The 23621-nt window shown below is 47.2% G+C and overlaps 1 protein-coding gene across 2 annotated transcripts in view; it reads right to left on the reverse strand.

The window, feature by feature from the left end:
* Positions 1-23621, reverse strand: part of CCDC40 (coiled-coil domain 40 molecular ruler complex subunit) — a 599189-nt gene that overhangs the window by 299069 nt on the left and 276499 nt on the right. For both annotated transcript variants that reach the window (XM_069655198.1, XM_069655197.1), the window contains one exon: positions 10489-10734. In XM_069655198.1, coding sequence (XP_069511299.1) covers positions 10489-10734 — 246 coding nt within the window. The remainder of the gene's footprint in view (positions 1-10488; positions 10735-23621) is intronic.

Genomic DNA, 23621 nt, shown 5'->3' on the forward strand with positions numbered 1-23621 from the left:
TATGAGAATTCAACCTTATTTATACAAAAAATATTTTACATAAAAAATAACTTCTCCATAAATACTAATCCTAGTATTTATTGATTCTGAAAAGAGTTTATTGCATAAGTTGAGTTAGTAACACTCGAAATGTCCATCTGATGAAAAATTGTAGACTCCTTAACAGATCGACTCAAGTGAAAAGATTACCGTGAACAGTTTGTTTCCAGAAGGATTCAGACGACACAACGCTTCACGTACACAGTTGTCCTGAAGGAACGATCGCTTCCAGGAAAAGCGTCACGACGTAATAACGCGCATAGAGACGTATGCAGGGTTCCTTACTCTAACTTCTAAACCATGCACTGCGTATTACTAAACAAAAAATAAACGCTCGCGGTAGAACTGAAAACGAGCGAATATCAAAATAAACAAACTAACAAGCGAACCGCTAAAGAAGAATTACGCGCGCATTGTTAGTAATATTACACGCGCGCAAGTAAACTTCGATTCAAAAATATGCGCAACAATGGAAATTCAAAAACAAACTCAGAACAATTTTCTTAAAACCAAAAATCAATAAAGGTTAACGTAGATATCACACAGTCTTTATCTTTTATAGCAATAACTTCGAATATAAATTTCTCGATGTAAAACTTTGTAGTGTAAATGACTTAGCTTGCTTCATCTGTTCAGTAATTCACAGATTCCCGAATAGCTTCATTAAAATTGTCCATTAATTTCTAAAATCTTCTTAAAGGATTACTAAGGATTAAATATACTTAAAAATAAGTCACTGGAGCTAAGGAAACTGCAACCTGCCACTATGGCTACTAAAATGAAAGGCAGTTTAGAACTCTGATCAACATTCCAAACTACCTCATCAATTGTTTACTCGAATCACTGCTGCAGGACTAACCCTCCATCTTGCTTTGGGGAAGGAAGTGATTCCTGAAATCTCATTAAGGAATTTTTGTACAATTTTTTTATAATAAAAAACATAACCCAAACATCACACTTCTAAATAGAATTACCTCCAAAGGTCTTATTGCTAAATGATGATTTTTAATTAAAATGTGTAATTAATTGATGTCTATGAGAATTATCTTGGAATTGTAACAGTGTGTCTTTTAAAGTTTTGGACCCTTGAAACTCTAGAAATATACCATGGAATCCTGACAGAAACCCACCTCACGAAGGAGAAACTTAAGACGGTAGGGAGGAAGTGGAGAGGCATTACTATAGGAGCGACGTACTCAGCGTTTGCCAGAGGGGTTATCACATGGATAGCACCACATGTCCCCTTGAAGCAGTTACAGACCACTATAGAGCCTGATGGGAGGATGGTACTGGTTAAAGGTCTGGTAGAAAATAAAGAGGTGTGTATCATCAATACATATGCCCCTAACCAAGATACGGTGGGGTACTTCAAGACCCTGTATAGTAAGATTGGCCCTTATATGGGAGGAGAGGTCATATGGGGAGGAGACTTTAACTGTACACTAGATCCCAACATGGATAGATCAGATGGTAAGATGGTCAAGCCCTAGGAGTCCTACTGAGGGATTTTGGTCTAGCGGATATATGGAGGATGCAGCACCCGAGGGACAGAGAATACTCGCACTACGCAGCACCACAGAACCTACACACACGGCTTGACTACGTATTTGCTACAGCTGGCTTGACAAGAGAGTTAATGGGTTCAGAGGATAAGGCGAGAGTCTTATCGGACCATTCGCCATTGATCATGGAGTGGCAGTACTCACCACCCAGAGCACGGATACCGACATGGAAACTGAGGGCAGAGGACTTGAAAGATATAAGGTTCAGGGAAGACATGAGAAAAGAGATAATGGAATACTTTGAACTGAATATGGGTAGTGTGGAATCAGCAGGCACACTATGGGAGGCATTTAAGGTGTTGTGAGGGTTGCAGCAATATCCAAATCCAAAGGCCTACAGGATAAGATCACTAGAGAGCTACATGCAGTGGAGGAGAAACTCGAGGGAATCGTGCTCAATGGGGAACACTCCACGGAAGAGATTAAAAGTATTGGCAGATTAAAAGAAGATTGTGAAGGACTATGAGGAAGGTTGTGTAACAAATTACAGAAAGTACATAGAAAGACAGCATGCGGGGGTGACAAGCCAGGCAGGCTGCTAGCCTGGTTGTACAAAGGTGAGATGCCTAGGCAACCGATCAGGGCAATTAGAGACAAAAATGGGCATACACTAGACACCCAAAAAGAAGTGAACGATGGTTTCTATCAGCAACTGTACGCTGACACGGGAGGGGAGACAGACGAGGATATATTAGACACATTGGAAGATATTGGCCTTCCCAAACTGGGGACACAGGAAAGGGAGGACTTGGAGTCCCTGATCACCCTAGAAGAACTAGAGGCGGTGATCAAGCTCTTACCCACTAGTAAGGCCCCGGGAGCAGACGGACTCCCTAGCAAATTTTATAAAACATACAGGGCGGAACTGCTCCCACCAATGCTGGTAATGTTGAATGAAGCACTAGAAAGAGGAGTGTTGCCAGAATCTCTGAGGGAGATGGAGCCCCCCCTCCCAACATCAGGCATCACCAGCACCCGTGAGGAGGAGTGGGCTGGAGCCCCCCCTCCCAACACCAGGAGATTCTGCTGCCTGCACAGCTGATCGTCGGAAGAATCAGCTGTTCTTCGATCATTTCCAAAGCGCGGCCCATTCCAAAATGGCCGGCGCGAATCGGGCCCATATCGAGGCTCGACCAGGTTGCTAAGCGACCAGCCCGCTTTTGCCCCAGCAAGCACCGCCGGCAGGCGGAAGCCGTCGGAGGAAGGCCAGGAGAAAGGCCCTGTTTGCCTCCTGTAGCCACTTGTGCCACTAGCCCGGCAGTCTGGAGCTTCTTGCTAACTCAGAGAAGTAGCTCACATTCTGCAATCGCCCAACAAAACCCGTGAGTACATATGTGCTGCTAATTTCTATTCACACAGCAAACAATCATCATGGTGCACCTCCATATTCAGCACTATAACCTGACTGATCTTCAAATCTAGCATCTGCTAAACTCTGAACTACCACCCGGACCCATTGCTCTCAGTTGGTTCCTAATTATGCTACCCTGCCCTGTCATTCCCTATGGTCGTTAATGGACCATTGCTACTGTGTTGTGCCCTATGGTCGTTAATGGACCATTGCTACTGTGTTGTGCCCTATGGTCGTTAATGGACCATTGCTACTGTGTTGTGCCCTATGGTCGTTAATGGACCATTGCTACTGTGTTGTGCCCTATGGTCGTTAATGGACCATTGCTATTGTGTTGTGCCTTATGGTCGTTAATGGACCATTGCTACTGTGTTGTGCCCTATGGTCGCTAATGGACCATTGCTATTGTGTTGTGCCCTATGGTCGTTAATGGACCATTGCTATTGTGTTGTACCCTACGGTCGCTTACGGACTATGCATTCTTATGCCACATTGTGATTCTTAAATATCATGCTCTATTTTACTTGGTAAACCTGACTAACAACTAGCCACCTGCTATCTACACTGTCCTACTCTAGCTAGACATCCTAGCAAAGTAAGGGAAGTTATTAACGGTACCAGCTAACCATACTAACTACCATGCGTAGTAACCTGACCTCCCTGACCTTCATAACTATAACCATGGCCTTTGCTACCTACAGCACTAGCCCCCCCTCAGACAGAAACTTAAGACTTAGGGCAAGACTACCTTGCATATACGAACCTAAAAGAAACAGCACCAACTATACTGCCAGACCCTTAACCACACAGACGCACTTGGACAAGCAAACTCAAACTACAATACCTTTAGTTCCGACCCCAAACCCCACGCGGTATCACACAAAAAAAAAACACTTGAGTCATAACAAGCTCACTGATAAACCGGTAAGCTATCCCACCACTAAGAACACCTTACCTCTTACAGGATCCTTGATTAATGCAAGATCCATGGTAGCCCATGCAACTGAGATCGCTGACATACTAAACACTAGTAGCATTGACCTCCTTGCCGTAACAGAAACATGGCTCCACGAGGCAGCAGGACCCTCCCTGATGCTAGCCATACCTGAGAATTACCAGATCCATAGAGTAGACAGACCTAACGCTAAAGGCGGTGGCTTAGCCATCATTACCAAAACTACTCTGCCCATCAGACTCACCACCTCTCCCCCATGTACTTCCTGTGAAGTACTATCAGCTAAAGTGCAACTTTCCAATAACCGTACGCTATCCATTCACCTGATCTATAGGCCCCCTGGCCCCATGGGAACCTTTGAAGACGATCTCACTACCCTCATAGCAAACAATAACCAAAATCGTTCGCAAATGCTGATGCTGGGCGACTTCAACATCGGCTTTAATGAGCCAGACAACAAAAATGCCCTCGCCATAACAGCTATTCTAAATGACCACGGCCTTACACAAAAAGTCCTCTCCCCCACACATACTAAAGGACGGACCCTTGACTGGGTATCTGAACTTAACTGCAACATAGTCATTACTGACATCACCCCTCAACTATGGACCGACCACCACCTAATAAACTTCACTGCCACACTTGACCTGCTCAGCCCTAAAATTATCAAAATGATACCACCACTTCCCACTAGAAGTAAAAAAGACATTACCACAGAAAAACTTATCCCCCTTCTCCTCCCCACTATCAATGGCCTGAAAGACAACACTGACCCAGACACCTTAGTAGACACCTTTAATAAAGCCATGTCTCATGCTCTAGACACGATTGCACCCCCAAAACTACGTAAAGCTAAACAAGAAGCCCACCTTAATGCTTGGTTCACCCCCCAGCTTAAAGACCTGAGAAATCAGAAACGAAAACTCCAAACTATCTGGCGTAACTCGCCCACCGACGACAACAAGGCTAACTTAACCCAATTTACTAAACTTTACAAGTCTGAAATTATCAACACTAAAAAAAATGTATTCAATAACAGAATTACCAATGCCAAATCTAATACTAAGGAACTCTTTGCCATCCTCAGGGAAATGGAATCTCCCATCCAACCTACTGATACAATTCCCAAAGACAAGATATGGTGCACGAATATCCAGAATGCCCTATCAAATAAAATTGCCACCCTCCAACTTAAAATAACTAATAAAAAGGACACCCTCTCTCCCACTGTTCAACAAGTACCACTAGTGACTGAACCCAATACTATCCCCCCTTTTAGCTTTAAACCTATCTCTATCATCGACACTGAGAAGGTTATACTCTCACTGAAGCCTTCCAATTGCAAGGGTGACAGTTGCCCTGCCCAAATAATAAAGGACGCAGCTAGAGATTTAGCCCCATTTATCTCGAAGCTCATTAACTCCTCCTTCAAATCCAACACAGTGCCAGCCAACCTAAAAGAATCGTGGGTCCTCCCCCTTCTTAAAAAACAAACCCTTGACCCTTCCATCCCGACTAACTATAGGCCTATCACCACTGTACCCTTTCTACTAAAAATCATCGATAGAGTGGCCTATCTCCAAATTCAAGATTACTTAGAATTCAACCATCTACTTGGCTCACGCCAATCGGGCTTCCGCCCCCTCCATGGCACCGAAACAGCCTTAATAGATCTTAAAACTAAAATGGATGAATTTAAGGATAGTGGTAAAACAGCGCTGCTGCTCCTACTGGACCTGTCAGCAGCTTTTGATCTGGTGGATCATGCAGTCTTATGCAACCACCTCAAGCTCGCTGCCAACTTCACAGGAGAAGCTATAGCATGGGTACAATCCTTTCTAGCCAACCGCACCATGAGAGTGTTTTCCACATCCACCTGTGCCGACCCCATCCAAATTACATGTGGAGTCCCTCAGGGCTCTTGTGTCTCACCCACCATGTACAATATCTTCACCAAGCCACTGTTTGACAAGTTGGACAGACTGGGTGTTACCTATACAAATTACGCAGATGACACCCAGATCCTCATACCCCTTTCGGGCAACTATGGAGCGGACCTGGCTTTGGTGAATAAAATCTACATCCTCATTCAGGCATGGATGGCCACCCATGGCCTCTGCCTGAACGACGATAAAACTGAAATATTGCTCCTCGGCTCAGACCATAACCTTTCTAAACTCACCCCGGACTATGCCTCATTCAACATCGACAATAATACTATTAAGGTTATGCGCGAGGTTAAAACTCTAGGTTTTTACCTCGATTCAGCTCTCTCCCTCAAAAAGCAAGTGAACTCCCTAGCCTCCACAACCACTTACACGTGTAAACTTATCCGTGCTGCCAGACCCTTCCTGTCAAGGGCCAGCTGCCTCACCTTGGCCAATGCTCTTGTCATGTCCAGACTGGACTATTGCAACGCCCTATATTCAGGTGCAAACAAGGCGGTCACAGACAAACTACAAAGATTACAGAATAATGCTCTTAGAGCAGCCCTGAATATCCCACGTAGAGAGCACATTTCCAAACATCGGACCGAGGCACACTGGCTCAAGATCAAGGACAGAATCTTCCTCAAAACCATCTCTCTCACAGCCAAATGCCTTAACAACCAAGCACCCCCATACCTAGCTGAAAGAATCCTATGGAGGTCCTCTAACCGATCGACAAGATCTGCCAACACCTACTTACTTGAAGTCCCTAGATTTAAACTCACCACGGCGGGTGGATCTAGCTTCCCAGTCAGAGCTGCCCAAGCATGGAACACACTCCCACTTGACCTTAGACGCCCCCTACCTTACACTAGATTTAGATCTAATGCCATCAAATGGCTGCACAACAACGATTGCAACACCTGTTAAGACAACATTCCTCTGCGCTTCCTCCTGCTGATCCTACATGTACTGCCTCACCTGTATCACCTGCTGTAAAGTATCACTTGCTGTAAATTACCACTGTTTTTGTAATAGGCTGTGTTCAGGCCTCTGTAACTAAGTTTCGAATCTACTTGTTTTGCTGCGCCCGACTGCCCACGGGCTTGGAGCGCATTAATAAATAAATAAACAATAAACAAACAATAAACAATAATCCCACTCCTTAAACCCAACAAGCCCAGCGAGGAGTGCGGGTCGTACAGACCATTGTCCTTGCCGAACCAAGATAGCAAAATATTAACTGCAGTGCTGGCGAGCAGGTTGAGACCGGTTATTAATAAACTAATACACCCTGATCATACGGGTATGTCCTGTACAGGAATATATCTGATAACCTCAGGAGGCTTCATCATATCATTGAACAAACGGGAGAGGACTCACAAGAGGTGGCAATAATATCATTGGACGCGGTGAAGGCCTTTGACTCTGTTAAATGGCCTTGGTTGATGGCGGCTCTAAGAAGCTACGGGATGGGACCAATATATTTGAGGTGAGTGCATCTGTTATATAGTGAGCCACTCGCTCAGGTCAAGACGGGCGCAATCATCTCTGAGCGCTGGCAACTTGGTAGGGGCACCAGACAAGGATGCCCGTGGTCCCCGATGCCGTTTATCCTGGCTTTGAAACCCTTAGTGATATACTTGAGGCAACAGTATGAGGAAGTGCGGATCCCTATGAAGGGGGGGGCTACATTTGATCTCTATGTATGCTGATGACATGTTATGCCCAAGATATCCGGAAGAAAACCTAGCATACATATTGGAAGTGATGGATAAGTATGCATCGTTTTCTGTAATAACTGTGAACCCCAAGAAGTCATGTATGTTCCCCCTGGGCAGATATAAAGGAATACTACGGGATGAGCTACCATCACTCCAAATACAATGGGACATAGAGACCTTTAGATCCTGGGGATCGATATATATCATAGGCCGGAGGATGAACATAAGCACACTACGGAGAGGGCAGTGGCTAATATTGAACGCAGCATGACATTTTGGGCCTACTCCCCCCGACCATGATGGGGAGAGTGGCATTGCTAAAAATGGTGGTGTTGCCTAGGTTGTTGCACTTCTTCGGGAACATACCACACATGATACCCAAGCGATTCTTTGTCAGCCTGTGTAGGGGATTTATATGGCACAATACTAGACATAGGATAGCACTGTGGAAACTGCAAAATACATACAATAGAGGGGGCATCAGGTTGCCAAACTTTGAGACTTATTACTTGGCCAGCCAACTGCAATATGTCGCAAGGTGGCTCTCAGACAACCCGACACCAGAATCTAGACTACTAAAGGCAGAATGCGCCCCGTTCTTTCTGATAGAATGGATTTGGTTGCCAAAAGCACAGCAGAAGGGATGCACGGGGATGTTGGACCTGGGACGGAAAATATGGCAGAGAGCTTGCCAGGCTATAGATAACCCAGCCCCGTGCTCCCCACAGGTACTGCTAGTGACATTGAGGGGAGTGGATGAACAACTGAGGAAGATAATCCGCAGACATTGTTGAGCCGAATGGTATTGCAACGGTTGGGAACATGTGGCAAGAAGGAAAGGCAGGCAATCACTGATAATTTCACACACCTGACTTCCATCACACTTTCCCACACAGATAAAAGGCGGAGCATGAAGGCACACTCTAAGCAAGGCAAAACGCACAAGGAAGCAGAAATTAGAAACTGGCAGTTTAAACCGAGGAGAAAGGTGGCGAGATTGGAGAGGATGACAAGGAGGGAAATGCCCTTGCCCTTTCCCAGACAGAACTGCGACTTTCAAGAAACCTCAAGGAAAAGAAACTTAAGACCAGGGATTGCAGCTGACGACCAGTGTAACATGTGTCTAAGGTACACAGGGCCCTCCCGCATTGATAGCCAAGGCGGGGAGAAGCGATTGAGGCCGTGGTACTATCCTCAACTCTGACAGTAAAGCAACGGCAACGAGTTCAGCACAGCCGGTGAGTCTGGAGAAAGCGATAGCAGGCCCGCTGTGTTATGGTCAAGGTTGCAAGCAGCAACACTGTATGAACAAAGAACTTGTGTACGATTGAACTTTAAGAAAACCCAGTTAAGTAACAGATACAGAGTGGTCCGGCGCCACGTGGGTGCTCACTCGAAGGTCTCTGTCTGGTGCCCCCCCCCCAAATAGGGAAGAATTATTGAACTGTGGAATTGAAGTGTCCTGCAGCGGGTTACGTTAAATCCTGTGCACATTCGAAAGACTTCGATTGGCTAAGAATTGAAATTGGTCTGAGCCTGAAAAAGGGGACTAATTGGTTAAAAAAGGGAATCTGAGCACAGAAGAGGGGGACATGGGGTGAACAGTAAAAGTCACCCGAGAAGATTGTTGTGGCAAATGTGAACCCGACTGAGTGATGCCTGAAAATTGAAGTTGGTCTGAGCCCGACTGAGGGAGGCTAAAGGTGAAAGAAGGATTGGAGCCTGGCTGAGGGGGTCCAGGGTGAAGAGTAAATCACCCGCTGTGAATAAGGAGTAAGGAACATTATTTGTTGTTTTTGGTACATCAGCTCTTCTGAGGCAAGAGACTTTGCACAAAAGAGACTTGGGCACAGAAGGCCCCGATATTGGTGAAAAGAACAGTAACCTTGTGCCAGAGAAGCCTAGGAGTGGTTTGTGCTGGAGTGACCCACCTTGTCCCATGCTAAAAAGGTGGGAAAGGGAGGTCAACGGCCTAACATCCTGACTTATCATTTTGTGAACACTTCTTCTATTTATTTTTTAACATTATCCCACACTATTTTGTAGCATAGCGGTAAGGATTGGCAATAGGTTTATTTAGTATAGGCCCTTTTTATTTGACTAGACTACACTAGGACTGTATTATTATTATTTGATGGTCGTAGCTTGCTCCCATCTTAGAGTTAGGTTAGATTAAGCATTTATCTCCCCTATTTTGCAGTTGAATAAACACCCTTGAACTGTGATCACGTGTGTCTGTCTTACTTTGAAACCATGCCTTCCTTACAGAACCCAGACTGATGCTGAAGAGTGCATTTCTAAGATGAAGAATCTATGCAAGGAAGCCATTAGAATATGCATTTGACAGAGGAAATGGTTAAATCATGCTTCGGTTAACACCGACATCTCCACTAAAAGGCAGGGTTTGCCCTTCATCTGCTGCCCAAGATTCCTGGTAGCTCACCTTGCTGTGATCCTGTTTTTGTGGAAGGCATGGGGGATTCACGGGCACATTAGGGCTGTTATTTTGCTTGGTGGCCTTTGAGACAAGCAAAGGGTTTTAAACCAGTGATTATTTTTGTTGTGTAAACTTAAACTTATGTTGATCTTTTTAGTCGTTTTTCTTTTCTTGCATGGAGTTATTAATGCTTTAATTGGTCATGGCTGCCATACGTTTGATTCCGGGGAACAATTTAAGATATCAAATAAAGAGTAATGAACTACTCCTAGAACAGCAACAATGAATTGAATTACAGTCACATCGCAGTGTGGCCCTCGACAATCAGTCAACAGCAGGCCCTACCTTGGCCCTATTGTCCCTCTGCCTCACCTTGCATGTCGCAATGACCTTACAGTTCATAATAAATATGTGTCTGAAAACTCCACAATACTTATAATGCAACCGAGTACTGAAGCATGAAGGCAAAAGACCCCGGGCTGAGGAACATACCCCGAAGTGGACGACAGCTGCCTCGATCTGTTTGCTAAATAGATTGATGGCCGCCTGCTTGCGCTCAATCACGAGGACCCTCTTGGAAATCTCATTCTGGCTGTGGGTGATCAGCTGATTGATATCTTGCATTTCCTTGTCCAGGTCATCAAGGGTCTTCTTCAGCATATTTATACGTGCAGTGATTTGGGTCACCTCCAGTGCCATCTGTGCAGTTTCATTCTCTATCTTGGCAATTTCTGCCTCCTGAGGAAAAAGAAATAAGTAAGTTCAAAAGAAAAGGCCGGATACACAGGTATTCAGGTTTTTTCTGCACAATACATTTAAACCCTCAAGTGAGGAATTTGAATAAATGAATTGCCTGCGTCTTTCTTGTTTGCTCCCTCAAATGTAAATATATTAGAAATTAAAAATATTATAAATATAAATACACACACAGGTGCAGTCCCAAAAGCCTAGCTTAGGTTACATCTCAGGTTACATAGGAAAATGGAAAAATGCTTTCTGTGTTAACAATTGAATCTTTGGCCAATTTTAATATCCTACAAACTTCGCATTGCATGGTGGCAGCTTTCACCCAAATGGGAGGCCCATAATCAGTAGATGGAAGTGTACAGGAGATTGCAACATGTATTATAGTGCCTACTAAATCAAAACAGCTTGCTGGCCCTCAAGATGTGGGGCTGATGCCTATAACACTCCATCTTCATGATAGCCTCCCACATGGAGGATGATGAAAAAGGGCAGACATACTAAGCCAAAAGTCGTAAATCCTTCACATGTGGGAGCTGCATGTGGCAGTGCTGGAACTGATTTTTCACACACGGGGAACGCCAATAGTTGACTCTTTGCCACCCGACAAAACAAGAAGTGAATACTGTATGCATCCTAGAAGGTGGGGGGACGGGGGTGAATAATTCTCAGGGGGATGCTTTCCACCTCCTAAGGGAGGGACAGACTTTTTATGACTTTCCAACTGTCCCCTTAGTGTTGCGCGTCCTGCATAAATTGAACGTGACAAGGAACTGTCATCTGATTCTGATTGTGCTGAACTGGCCTAAAAAGGGTATTGTACTCGATATGATATGATAAGTCATTTATAACGCGCCCGTACACAAGTGTTTCTAGGCCCAACAAGACAAGGAAGGGAAGACACAAGGAGGACAAAACAATGATCTTACTAGGCCTTGGGTCCTTCAGACCGCACCAGTGAGGGGAGAGGGGGGGCGAAGGGGGAGAAGTTCCAAGGGGGGTAGGGAAGAGTGTAATGGAACGCGTAAATGCTGCCAGGGAGGTGGCCCATAAGTGCAGGGAGTCAGGGGACTGTAGGGTTGCAGATACAGTCCCTAAGTGGTTGGAGGGCAAGGGCAACTGGTTGTGCAGGAGTCTAGTCCCCTAAGTTCACTGGGTGGCCAGGTAACCGTTTGCGCAGCAGACAGGAGCATCAGCAGGGGAGAGGGAGAGAGAAAGCAGAAGTGAAAAGGAAGGTCTTGAGTTGCTTCCGGGAACATTCAGTGGTACTGCTCAAGTTTGAGTGAGGCAGGGAGGCTGTTCCAGAGCGACGCCCCAGCCGAGGACAGAGATCTACCCCCCACTCTCTGCCTGGAGAAGCAACTGACCCACAGAGACTTGGAGGTGGATGAGGAGAGGGCTCGAGAAGGAGATGCTTAGGAAGTGAAAGTTGGATGTAGTGTGGTCCCTGACCCTGGAAAGCCTTGTGAACGATGCAGAGCGTCTTGAATTTGATCCTTGCAGCCACAGAGAGCCAGTGGAAAGATTTCAGGGCTGGCGAGATACGATACCTGGTCTTGAGGCCAAGGACAAGTCTTGCATTCCTGTTCTGGACAAGTTGTAAAGGGCGAAGAGTAGAGGCAGGCAGATTTAGAAGAACAAGTTACTTCTTACCTTGTAACGTTCTTTCGACTGGATGTTCCTCCGACGTATTCCTCATCTTAGATATCTCCTTCCAGCTCTGCTGGCCTCGGAAAATTTTTCTCTAGAGGGCGCTGCGCGTCGACGTCCTCCGAGTCGATGTCCCTCGACAGCCGCCGTATCGACGTCGACGTCATCCTGCCTATAAAGGCCGCGCGCAGCGTCCGTTGCTCAGTTCCGTTTTGTAGCCCACAATAATTCTTTCTGGACTAGACTAATCACCCTGAAGGAGCGTGAGCTGCAACAACAAGGGAAGTAGAACTGCGGGGATGGATGGGAGGGTCGATGAGGAATACGTCGGAGGAACATCCCGTCGAAAGAACGTTACAAGGTAAGAAGTAACTTGTTCTTCGAAGGGATTGTGTCCTCCGACGTATTCCTCATCTTAGATAGGCTCCCATAGCAGTATTCTATTATCGGAGGAGGGAGTACTGACTTCATGCTGTCTTCTATTGATGAATAGAATGCAGTACAGCCCTTCCAAACCTAGTCTCTTGACTGGAGGAGGAATTCAAGTTGTAAAATCGTGTAAAGGTATGGACAGACGACCATGTAGCGGCCGCACAGATGTCTTTAACCGGCACACCTCTTTTGAGGGCCGATGAAGCTGCAATACCTCTGGTCGAATGAGCCCTAAGGTTTTGAGGGGGCTCTTTCCCTGCCAGTTTATAACATTCCAGAATGGCTAGAATGATCCATCTGGAAATGGTCTGCTTAGTTATTGGTAACCCCAGCTTGTGTAACCTACAAACAGCTGGTCTGCCTGTCTTATCCAGGTTAGTCTACTGATGTAAAAACTTAAAGCCCTTCTAGGGTCTAGCCTGTGTAACCTCTCTTCCTCTTTCCCCGGATGAGGAGGAGGATAGAAAGATGGTAGGGTAATCTTCTGAGTGATATGGAATTCCGAAGCCACCTTTGGGAGGAAATTAGGCTTCACTTGCAGGACAACTTTGTCTTTGTGAAATATTGTGTGAGGGGGTTTACAAGAAAGAGCTTGTAATTCGCTCACCCTTCTAGCAGATGTAAGTGCTATTAATAAAATAGTTTTAAGGGTAAGGAATCTTAACGAACAAGAATGGAGTGGTTCGAAAGGTGTGCCCATCAGGAAAGTTAGTACTAAGTTTAAATCCCATAGGGGAACTTGGAATGGTCTTGGGGGATGAACATTGTTTAACCCCTTTAGAAACTGTATTACCAAGGGTAATTTGAAATAGGATGGTTCCTCCGCAGTGCGCTTAAAGATGGATAGCGCTGCGAGATAGCCCTTAATGGTGCCAACTTGAAGGCCTGAATTCGCCAAATATAGAAGGAAGGACAAAACCATTGGTGTACCACATGAAAAAGGGTCGATATTCTGTTCTCTACACCAGCTGCAAAATCTATTCCAACGGCAGCGGTATAAAGATTTTGTTGCTGGCCTCCTTGCCGAAAGCAACACCTCCATAACATCATCAGGGAGGTCCCAATCCTTGTACCTCAACCTTTCAGAAGCCAAGTGTGAAGGTTGAGGGTTTTGATGTCTGGATGGAGAACCTGACCTCCCTTCTGTGAGAGTAGGTTCTCTCTGAGTGGAAGTCGAATTTGAGGGCAGATGGACAAGTCTAGAAGGTCCGGGTACCACGTTCTCCTGGCCCAATCCGGGGCAATTAGGATCATGGTTCTGCGGAATCTTCTCAACCTCCTGATCATTTGAGGAATGACAGGGACCGGTGGGAACGCGTACAGAAGCTGAAACTCCCAGTCCACTATGAACGCGTCTCCCAGAGCTCCTCTCGGGGGAAATTCCCTTGAGCAGAACAGATCGCATTTCCTGTTGACGCTGGTGGCGAACAGATCCACCTGAGGGGTTCCCCAAAGGGCAAAGATCTCTTGAAGGACTTCCTGAGCTAGTTCCCACTCGTGGGAGACTGTGCTCTGCCTGCTCAGAGCGTCCGCTGTCAAGTTCTTCTCTCCGGCTAGGTGAACTGCCAATAGAGAGATTCCTTCTTGGATTGCCCAAAACCAGAGCTGCATCGCCTCTCTGCACAGGGGTAGTGATCCTACGCCTCCTCTTTTGTTGAGGTAATGCATGGCCACTGTGTTGTCCGTCATTATCAGGACGTTTTTCCCTTGTACAGCTGGCAGGAACGCCTTCAGCGCAAGTCTGATGGCTCTCAGCTCTAACAGGTTGATATGTAGTCTGGACTCCGATGGAGACCAACGACCGCTGATGGTCAAGTTGTTGGCGTGGGCTCCCCACCCAGTGAGTGAGGAATCCGTGACTACTGTTATCTCCGGCCAGGGTTGCCAAAAATGTTCTCCTTTCAGAATGTTCTCCTGACAAGCCCACCACTGAAGGTCTCGAGCTACTCTGTCGGGAACCTGAAGAAGATCTGTCATTCTCCCTGAGAATTGTGACCACTGAGTCCTCAGTGCCCACTGGAGGGATCTCATTCTCAGGCGAGCCTCTGGCACTAGGAAAATGCAGGATGCCATGAGGCCTAGCAACCTCAAAAAGTCGAAGGCTGGGAGGCGTTGGGCATGTTGAAACTTGGTAACCATCTGTAGAATATCTTGAGCCCTCACCTCTAGTGGCGAGGCTTTTCCCAGGGAAGTGTCCAGGATCGCTCCTATGAACTGGAGTCTCTGCGATGGTATCATTTGTGACTTCTTTAAATTGAGGGAGAAGCCCAGTCTGTGAAGGGAGTGGCACACATGATTTAGTTGGATCTGAGCTTGTTCCGAAGAAACAGCCCTGATCAACCAATCGTCCAGGTAGGGGTAGACGTGAATCCCTTCCCTCCTTAGACTTGCTGCCACTACCGACATTAACTTGGTGAAGACCCTCGGGGCGGAGGTCAGCCCAAATGGCAGCACTCGAAATTGATAGTGAGAGTTGCCAATTGCGAACCTCAGGTATTTCCTTTGTTTGAGATGGATAGGCACATGGAAATAAGCGTCCTGAAGGTCCAGAGATACCAACCAGTCCTGGAACTGAAGGGCCTGGAGGATCTGAGAAAGAGAGACCATCTTGAATTTGTCTTTTCTGAGGAATTTGTTCAATTCTCGCAAGTCCAAGATGGGTCTCAGTCCTCCGTCTTTCTTTGGAATGAGAAAGTAAGGGGAGTACCAGCCCTTGTTCCTCTCCGCTACAGGTACCGGTTCTATGGCACCTTTCTCTAGCAGGTCCAAAATTTCCTGCAAGAGGAGCGGATTTGGAGCTTTCTGAGAGCTGATCCCCGGTGGATGACTCTGAGGTATACTTAGGAAAGGCAGGCAGTAACCTTGGGCAACTGTTTCCAATGCCCAAGCATCTGACGCGATAGCCTGCCATACCGTCAGATGTTGAGTCAACCTGCCTCCTACAGGTGTCCTGTGAGGGAAGTCCTCAGAGTGGTTTTGGGGCGGCTGATGCAGATGCCGATGGTAAAGAGGCACCTGCTGTTGCTGCGGCTTTTGAATATCTACCCCGTCCACCTCGGGTAGTTCTTCTTTGTCCCCTTTGAGCCGGTCGTCCTCTACCTCTTCCGAATGCGGAGTAGAAGCGAAAGGATTTGCCCCTCGCAGAGGTTCCTGTGGGACGAAAAGGAGTCTGACGGATTGCAGCTCCTAGGGATTTTGCTGCTGCTTTTGAGGTTTGCAGTTTTTCTAAACTGTCATCCGCCTTTTTCCCGAACAAAGAAGAGCCATCGAATGGCATGTTCAAGAGCCTGGCTTGCACATCTGGGGCAAAACCAGACTTTCTCAACCAAGAGAATCTCCTGGTTGATGTACTTGCCGCCATTGCTCTGCTGATACTGTCAGCCGAATCAATGCCCGTCTGGAGGGATTCACACATAGCGTCTTTACCGTCCTGTATAATATTCAGGAACGCATCCCTTTCTTCTCCCTCCGGGATGCAGTCAGCCGCTGTAGAAGCACACTCCCAAAGTGTATGGCTGAACCTAGCAAGGGTGCAAGTAGCATTAACAGATTTTAACGCCATGCTACATGCTGAAAAGACTTTCTTTGCCATAGCATCATATTTTTTATCGTCCCTGTCCTGTGGGACGGTAGGATAAGCCGTCTTGACATCGGTAGAGGATTCTGCCTGTACCACCAGACTTTCTGGGGATGGGTGTTTAGACAAAAACTCCGGGTCTGTAGAGGATACTCTGTACTTAGTAGACAGTTTTTTATTTACTGCTGGTACGACATCTGGGGTTTCCCAGTTTGTCATGACCTTCCTCTGAAGAGCTTTATGAAAAGGCACCACAGGATCCTCCTGTGGGCCTTTGTCAAGAATATCCGTGAGGTCATCTTGTTGGAAAGATTGTGAAGGTGCAGACCACCCCATGAACTCTGTGATCCTGGCCATTAAGGCTCTATAGGGGGTTTCAGCATGCTCCCCCGGGTCTGGCCTAGCAAACTCCACCTCAGGGGAAGTGTCTAACCAACTTGCCTCATGTAAGGAATCATGAAGATCCTTTAACCTGCGTTCTTCAGAGGAAAATTCCTCTCTAATTGGGGTTACAGGACCCTGCAACTCAAATGTGTCTTCCTGTTCAGACAATTCACCCACTTCCAAAATTGAGGACATAGTTCTCAATTGTTCTGAACTCATAAAGGGAGTAAATCCCATTTCCAGGGCAGAGGGTGCCGAGCTTGTCATTATTGGCCTCGAAAACGTCAATGTCGTCGACGCCGACGTCGAAGGCTTCGAGCGTGGCGTCGAAAACAAAAGCGGATGCTTCGATGACCTCGACAGAATTGGGATTCTACTCGACAATCTCGAAGCCATCGCCATCGAGGACCTGGGGATAGTCACTGGGTGTGTCGTGACCGTGACTTTTCTTGGCGTCGACGCCGGTGTCGAAGCTGGCGTCGAGTCGACAGACCCGTGTGTCGAAGGTTCCTTCGACAACGGCGTCGAAGACACCGACCTCGGCGTCGACGGAACCCTCGTCGACGGAACCTTCAAGGAAGGTTTGGAGGTCATTGTCCTACTCGAGGGTTCAAGGCGCGCTCGAGAGGTTTCCTTCGCCGGGTACTGCGACTCGCAGCGTTTTTGACCTTCAGGTCTTTCGACCAGAGCATCGCTCTCGGCAGTCTTCGAGGGGGTCGAGGCCGCTTTCTCGAAGACGCTCATCATATTTTTGCGGAATTCCTCCCATTCAGCCCGGGAACTATGTTTCGTGGGGCAAGGGATTCTTTTTGGCGAAACAGAGGAAGAGGAAGACGGAGAAGGGGATCTCCGACGTCTCCTCTTCGAGTGTTTCGATCTCGAGGAGTGATGGGACCCACTCCGAGACCTGGAGCGCGAATGGTGACGAGGAGACGAATGTCTCGACTTCGTCGACGAAGAAGAAACTTTAAAAGTCTTACATTTCTCCAGCTTCCCCCTACGCTCCTTCAGGGCTTTAGCTGTCATGGACATACAGTCCTCGCACTCCGAACAATGATGTTCAGCTCCCAAACACCACAGACAAACTCTGTGAGGGACAGTCAGCGACATCTTTTTTCCACAATCTCGGCATTTTTTGAAGCCGGATCGAGGAGTTGTCGGTTCCGACGAGGAAGCCATCGAGTACGGATCGAATAACTCGAGGAAAATAGGATTAATCTGACAAGAACTGAGCAACGGTATTCCGAGGCACTGAGTAAGCGCGGAAAAACGGAACTGAGCAACGGACGCTGCGCGCGGCCTTTATAGGCAGGATGACGTCAACACGGCGGCTGTCGAGGGACATCGACTCGGAGGACGTCGACGCGCAGCGCCCTCTAGAGAAAAATTTTCCGAGGCCAGCAGAGCTGGAAGGAGATATCTAAGATGAGGAATACGTCGGAGGACACAATCCCTTCGAAAGAGGTTGTTGCAGTAGTCCAGCCTAAAGTGAACCAGGGCTCTGGAAACAGTGAGCTTAGGGGGGAAATTGAAAAAAGGAAGAATACCTCTGAGGAGGTGCAGCTGATAGTGTGACTTCTTAGAGACGTCAGAGATGTGAGGAGAGAAGGAGAGGATAGAATCGAAGATGACACCAAGGTTCTTAGATTCACAGGAAGGTGCAGGTAGAGGGCCCAGAGTGGGCAGCCAGAGTGAGAGAGGGAACGCGGGAGCAGGTGTCCCAATGAGTTGGATCTCAGTCTTACTGGCATTAAGACAGAGATCGTTGGAGGCACACCATTCCTGAATTGTGGACAGACAGTCAGAGGCTGAGGGGAGCCTGAAGGAGAGCTGAGTCATCCGCATAACACTGAAAGTCTGAACAGAAGGTAGAGATGCAGTGGGCCAGAGGTGCCAGGTAGTGGTTAAAGAGCCAGAGAGAGAGGTTAGACCCCTGGGGAACACAACATGTAGAGAGAGAGAGATAGAAGAGAGCAAGGACCCAAGTAGTACCTGGGAGGGTTGATCAGAGAGAAAGGATGTCAACTAGGCTAAGGCCTGACCAGTGATACCCAGGTTATCACAGAGATGATTGAGCAGGATGGCGTGGTTGACCGTGTCGAAAGCAGAGGGTAGATCAAGAAGAATGAGGACAGAAGGACGGTCTAGATTAGAGAGCAAGTCTTCACGGGTGTTCAGAAGAGCAGTTTCCATGCTTCTGGCTACTCTGAAGCCAGACTGGTGGTTATGGAGACCACCAACAGATTCAGTATGTAGATTACACTGGGAGATGCCCAGCTTTTCCAGGAGTGTGCCCAGTGTAGGGGAGGAGTTGTCCAAAAGACCCCCCCTTGCCTACATCCCCTCCCCAGGTGAGGGCCATGGCTCATTGGGCATCCCCTCAGACCACCCGGGCCCAGGTGGTGGAGGGTTCACCTGCTGAAGTCATTGCCCACATGTATTGAATTTAGCTAGGCCCAGAAACCATTTTGTCTATCAAAGATGGTGTGAGCTCAGCGCACTGTAGCGCGGCCCCCACCCTCGGAGAGTTTCAATTATCCCTGTCGCCGCAGCACCCTGGCAGATCCGCTGTGAGCCCGTTCCCACGAACAAGACGGACATGAGCTAGCATAAGATACTAACACTGTAACATTTCACCGGCCACAGTGTATCACTGCTCCCAGCATGACCCGGTCAGCGAGGCCTGGGTGATGGGGAGAACTGTAGAATGGTCATCCGATGAAAGCAGAAAAATACCCAAATACGAATGTCAAAAACTACTTGTAATACGTGTATCCTTTCCATAAAACTACTTCTACTAAAGAAACCTGTAAAATTTTGTAATTATTGTAAGAAACGCATGTTTACATGACACCAGCAATAAAAGACCCACACCCCTGCAGGGGTGTGCAAATGATAAAAAGCATTCCGGGGGATTATTCTCTATATGTATCATTGAAAACCGCACACCCCGCGGTCCCGCGCCATAACTGAACTAATGCTGCTAGAGTGCAGGGGAGGACGAATGCAACTATACATAAGGCTCGTGTGAAAAGACGCGGGCAAATGCGCCAGTCATGTGTACATATCTACAGCCCTTATATGCCATTACCGCCACATACAATGGCGGGTCTCGTTCTCTATGCTCCACCAACCACACTACTACCTCACGTAATGCAAATATATATGCATATTACTAAATGCTGTAGTTGTTAAAACATAATGTACTAGCAAGGTGCTCAGACTGGCTATATTCGAGAGACATGTAGTGAGTTGAAATGTATGTTTTCAAGTGATCCAAATGAGTATTATAAGAATGTTCAAATGTTTATGATGTTCTCACCAAAAGTCGGCAACACACGAGAAAAATACCTTTGTGAATATGTGCAAGGCCATTTCCCCCCCCCCCACCCTGCAAAGTCTGCCAAATAAGAGAGCTAAGGCCTGCGCCACGCTGCTCCACCTCCCCCAACTAGGCTGGAGCCACTTCAAAGATTTGTAGTCCCTGCTACAGCACCCAAGGCCACGGCCTGCCACCTGCATTATTTACAGCCCAGCAGTAAACCTCCGCTTGAATACCAAATCCAAGGCGCCCCCTCGTAAACCCCACAACCCCCCGGAACACCTCAGACTTATGACCCGGTGCAACGAAGACACCCAATACTGTAGCAACACACAACAGCCCATTCATAATAACTTCTAACGAGACAAAAAGACATGTACCGCCCGTCCCATGCCCGGAGACTTAGCCCCACGACCTATGGTACCGGTCAAACAGGACACCGGTAACCATGCACAGATAAATCACCATCAAACCCCTCACAAGGTGCATTCCTCCTGTGTTGCATTAACCTATAGAATAACCTATTGATAGATTTACTAAAGAAGATAACATTGCAATGACTGAATGACTGCGGTGTGCATGGCATAGGGCAAATAAGTCAGGAAAAGACATTCATCTCTGACACTGGCCACAATGGCACAACAACACCGCCCGGATGAACTCAGCTGACCTGCCAGGCCCAGCCCAACCCACGAGGCTGACCAGTGACGTCCTCCAGCCAAGGCCAACCACATCGCAGCAGCACCTATAGCTAGTCATCGCCACCCAATCCCATTGAACTTGTGCCCCTTATAGTATGTAGGTACTGATGACGTTTTTTGTAAATATATACGCCTGTCTTTGCTATTGTCAGACAGAGCGCTCTCGGAGTTTGCAGAGTTCTTTGCATGCCCTATTCTGATTGATAAACTCCCATTTAAGCTCACCCGCACTCTGTCTTGGCTTTATTCCCGACTTGGGAGAGTCCGTCATTGTCTCTCATAGCGGGGAGGATCGTGCTGGCTGGGGACGCTTGCCTTCAGTGGTGACCCCGAAAGCGTGATTATTATTATTATTTTTATTTTTTCCCGACCTAACATTACCGTCGCCTTTTGGCACGAGAATCTCCGGTCGAAAAGGGATACGCACGGTGCGCCGGCTCTGGGAGGCTGCCCGCCAACGGCGACCGGTACACTAAGAAGTGCGCACTCAATAGAGAGAGGGTACGGGATCCCGGTTGAAAAATCCCCTTTGAGTGCCGCTCGCCGGAGCCGGGGCTGACTGTTGAGCGGACGGCAACACTGCTTGGACGGACCCAGTTTCGGAGACTATCGGTTCAAGACGGGCACGTGAGTATTGAGTGCGAGCGACCGTAAAGGGAGTGGAGGAAGAAATTTAGGACAGAGAACGAAGAGGGGCAGAAAAGGGGGGTACGCAGATCTACTAAGGATCATCCTAAACTTTCTTTGCTTTTTCTTTGCATATGGCCATTAGGATTAAGAGGTGAATAAGAGATAAAAGTGACGGGAACCTAGCTCCGAAAGGGGGTGGAAGGCGGCGCCGCATAGTGCTATCTTGACTAGTACTGGGAATATATGAAGAAGTGGATAATAAGATAAAAGTGTCTGGCAAAGGGGGACACGGAGAATATATTAGTGACTGCTATTTCTTCTTTCTATTCTTTTCTTTAGGGTTGGGGGGGAAAATAAAAGTGAGATCAGTACAAAACGTTAGGGAGAAAGTAAAAGAGAGAGAGTCCTACTAGAAGAGGGAAGAGCAGACCAATATATATATATATATGCGCATCCATATATCTGAATAAGACTGACAGGGACAGCCGGCTAGGGAGGAAAGGGAGGGCAGCTTGAATTGTGAATAGAGTGTTACAGAGAGGTGTGTGCACCTCGTATGCGTCAGAAGACAATTTGGTGCTGTGGGTGTGTAAAATGGTTATAAATGTATAGTAATTGAATGGTCATGGTAAGTGTGGCCGGATAAAGCTTCTTGAAGACAAAAATGACAAGGTGAAGTGAGTGTGTACCTTTTTGATTTCCGGGTTAATATTGTCAAAATCACTGATGGTTTGCTCTTGTATGTGCCCCCCCCCAAAGAGAATAGAATAGAGACTGTGTACAGCCAGTTTTGTATTGCGCAGGCAGGGGTAAGATCACAAAGGAGCCCATTATTGAATGTGAAGTAGAAGACGAAACCCATATTGGTAATAGGTTTACATTGTAATTGTGGACACACAGAGACACACAAGTACTAGGAAAACATAAAGATGGGGGCCGAAACACCCTTATCACATATCTGTAAGAACCTACCAGGGTACGCGGAGCGAATTAAGAAATATCATGACCAATGGATAACAGAGCTGAAGGGAGAGGGGTTACCCCAGATATGGCCCGAGGGGGGGTCATTTGATAAAAGTGTTCTGGATATGGTGGCCACATGCATTTGTTTGAAATACAAGGGGAAGCAGTTGCACAATAGGAGGGAAATATTAGATCTCTGGAGGTTATTTGAAGAGATACCACCGCCTAAAGCACCAGCATTAAATCCTGACCTACCATCCACCACTGACAATCCACTGATGATACAGAAAGATGCTAAAGAATCGTCAAATGTAGAGCCACAAATAGAGGTAATAAGCTTGTACCCGATATTAAACAAGCCTGTGCCCGCAGAAGGGTACAGTGACCCCACTTATGTCCCTCCCCTGACAACTACTACACCCCACCGGCCAACGGCACCCCCGCCATATGAAAGCACAAGGGAGCGAGCCCAGGCATGTACACAAAGGGTGGACATAGAAAAGCTAACAGAAGATTTACAATCAAGACTCTCAATAGCGAAAGATGAGCTCGCAAGGATAAAAGACATATGTGAACAAACAGCACTTAATGCAGCAAGATCAGGGCGCACGTCTAGAGCGCCGAGTGAGAATAGAACACTTGAAGACGGGTGGAAAAAAGGTGAGATACTGTTCAGAATTGAGGAAGAACCGACACGAATAATCGAAGTAGGGACACGAGAGGGAGGTATTGATAATGAAGAAAGGCCTAGAGGGGACAGAGAGGAACTACTATGTGATATAAGGGACGATTTAGAAGAAAGCGACAGGTTGAGCATGGCAATGGGAGGGGGAAGTGAAGGGGTGGATGGTACATGTTCAATGAGAACACTTGATGATGAGTGGATGGGGCGATTAAGGAACAGGGTGGGGAAAATGGCATCACTGGGAACCTCAGCAGCCAAAACGGGTGTAGATGCAACGACAAAAGGAAAGCTACAGCTCCCATTGATACATAGGGGAGGAGGGAGGCCGAATTATATCCCATGGGCTCAGATGGATAAAGCCAATTTATTAAAGCTATTGCCCCCGTTATCGGGAGGGGCAAGTAAGTGGATATACGCCTTTGAGAAACATACTGCCGGGGTACCCCTAGCAATAGGAGATGTGAAGAGCTTGCTTGTATCAGCAGTGGGGGATCAGGCTGATAGAGTATGGGTCAAGGCCGGTTTCCCGGGAGTAAC

The sequence above is a fragment of the Ambystoma mexicanum genome, chromosome 3q, assembly GCF_040938575.1.
Source record: "Ambystoma mexicanum isolate Mex_15411 chromosome 3q, UKY_AmexF1_1, whole genome shotgun sequence".
Taxonomy (NCBI): domain Eukaryota; kingdom Metazoa; phylum Chordata; class Amphibia; order Caudata; family Ambystomatidae; genus Ambystoma; species Ambystoma mexicanum.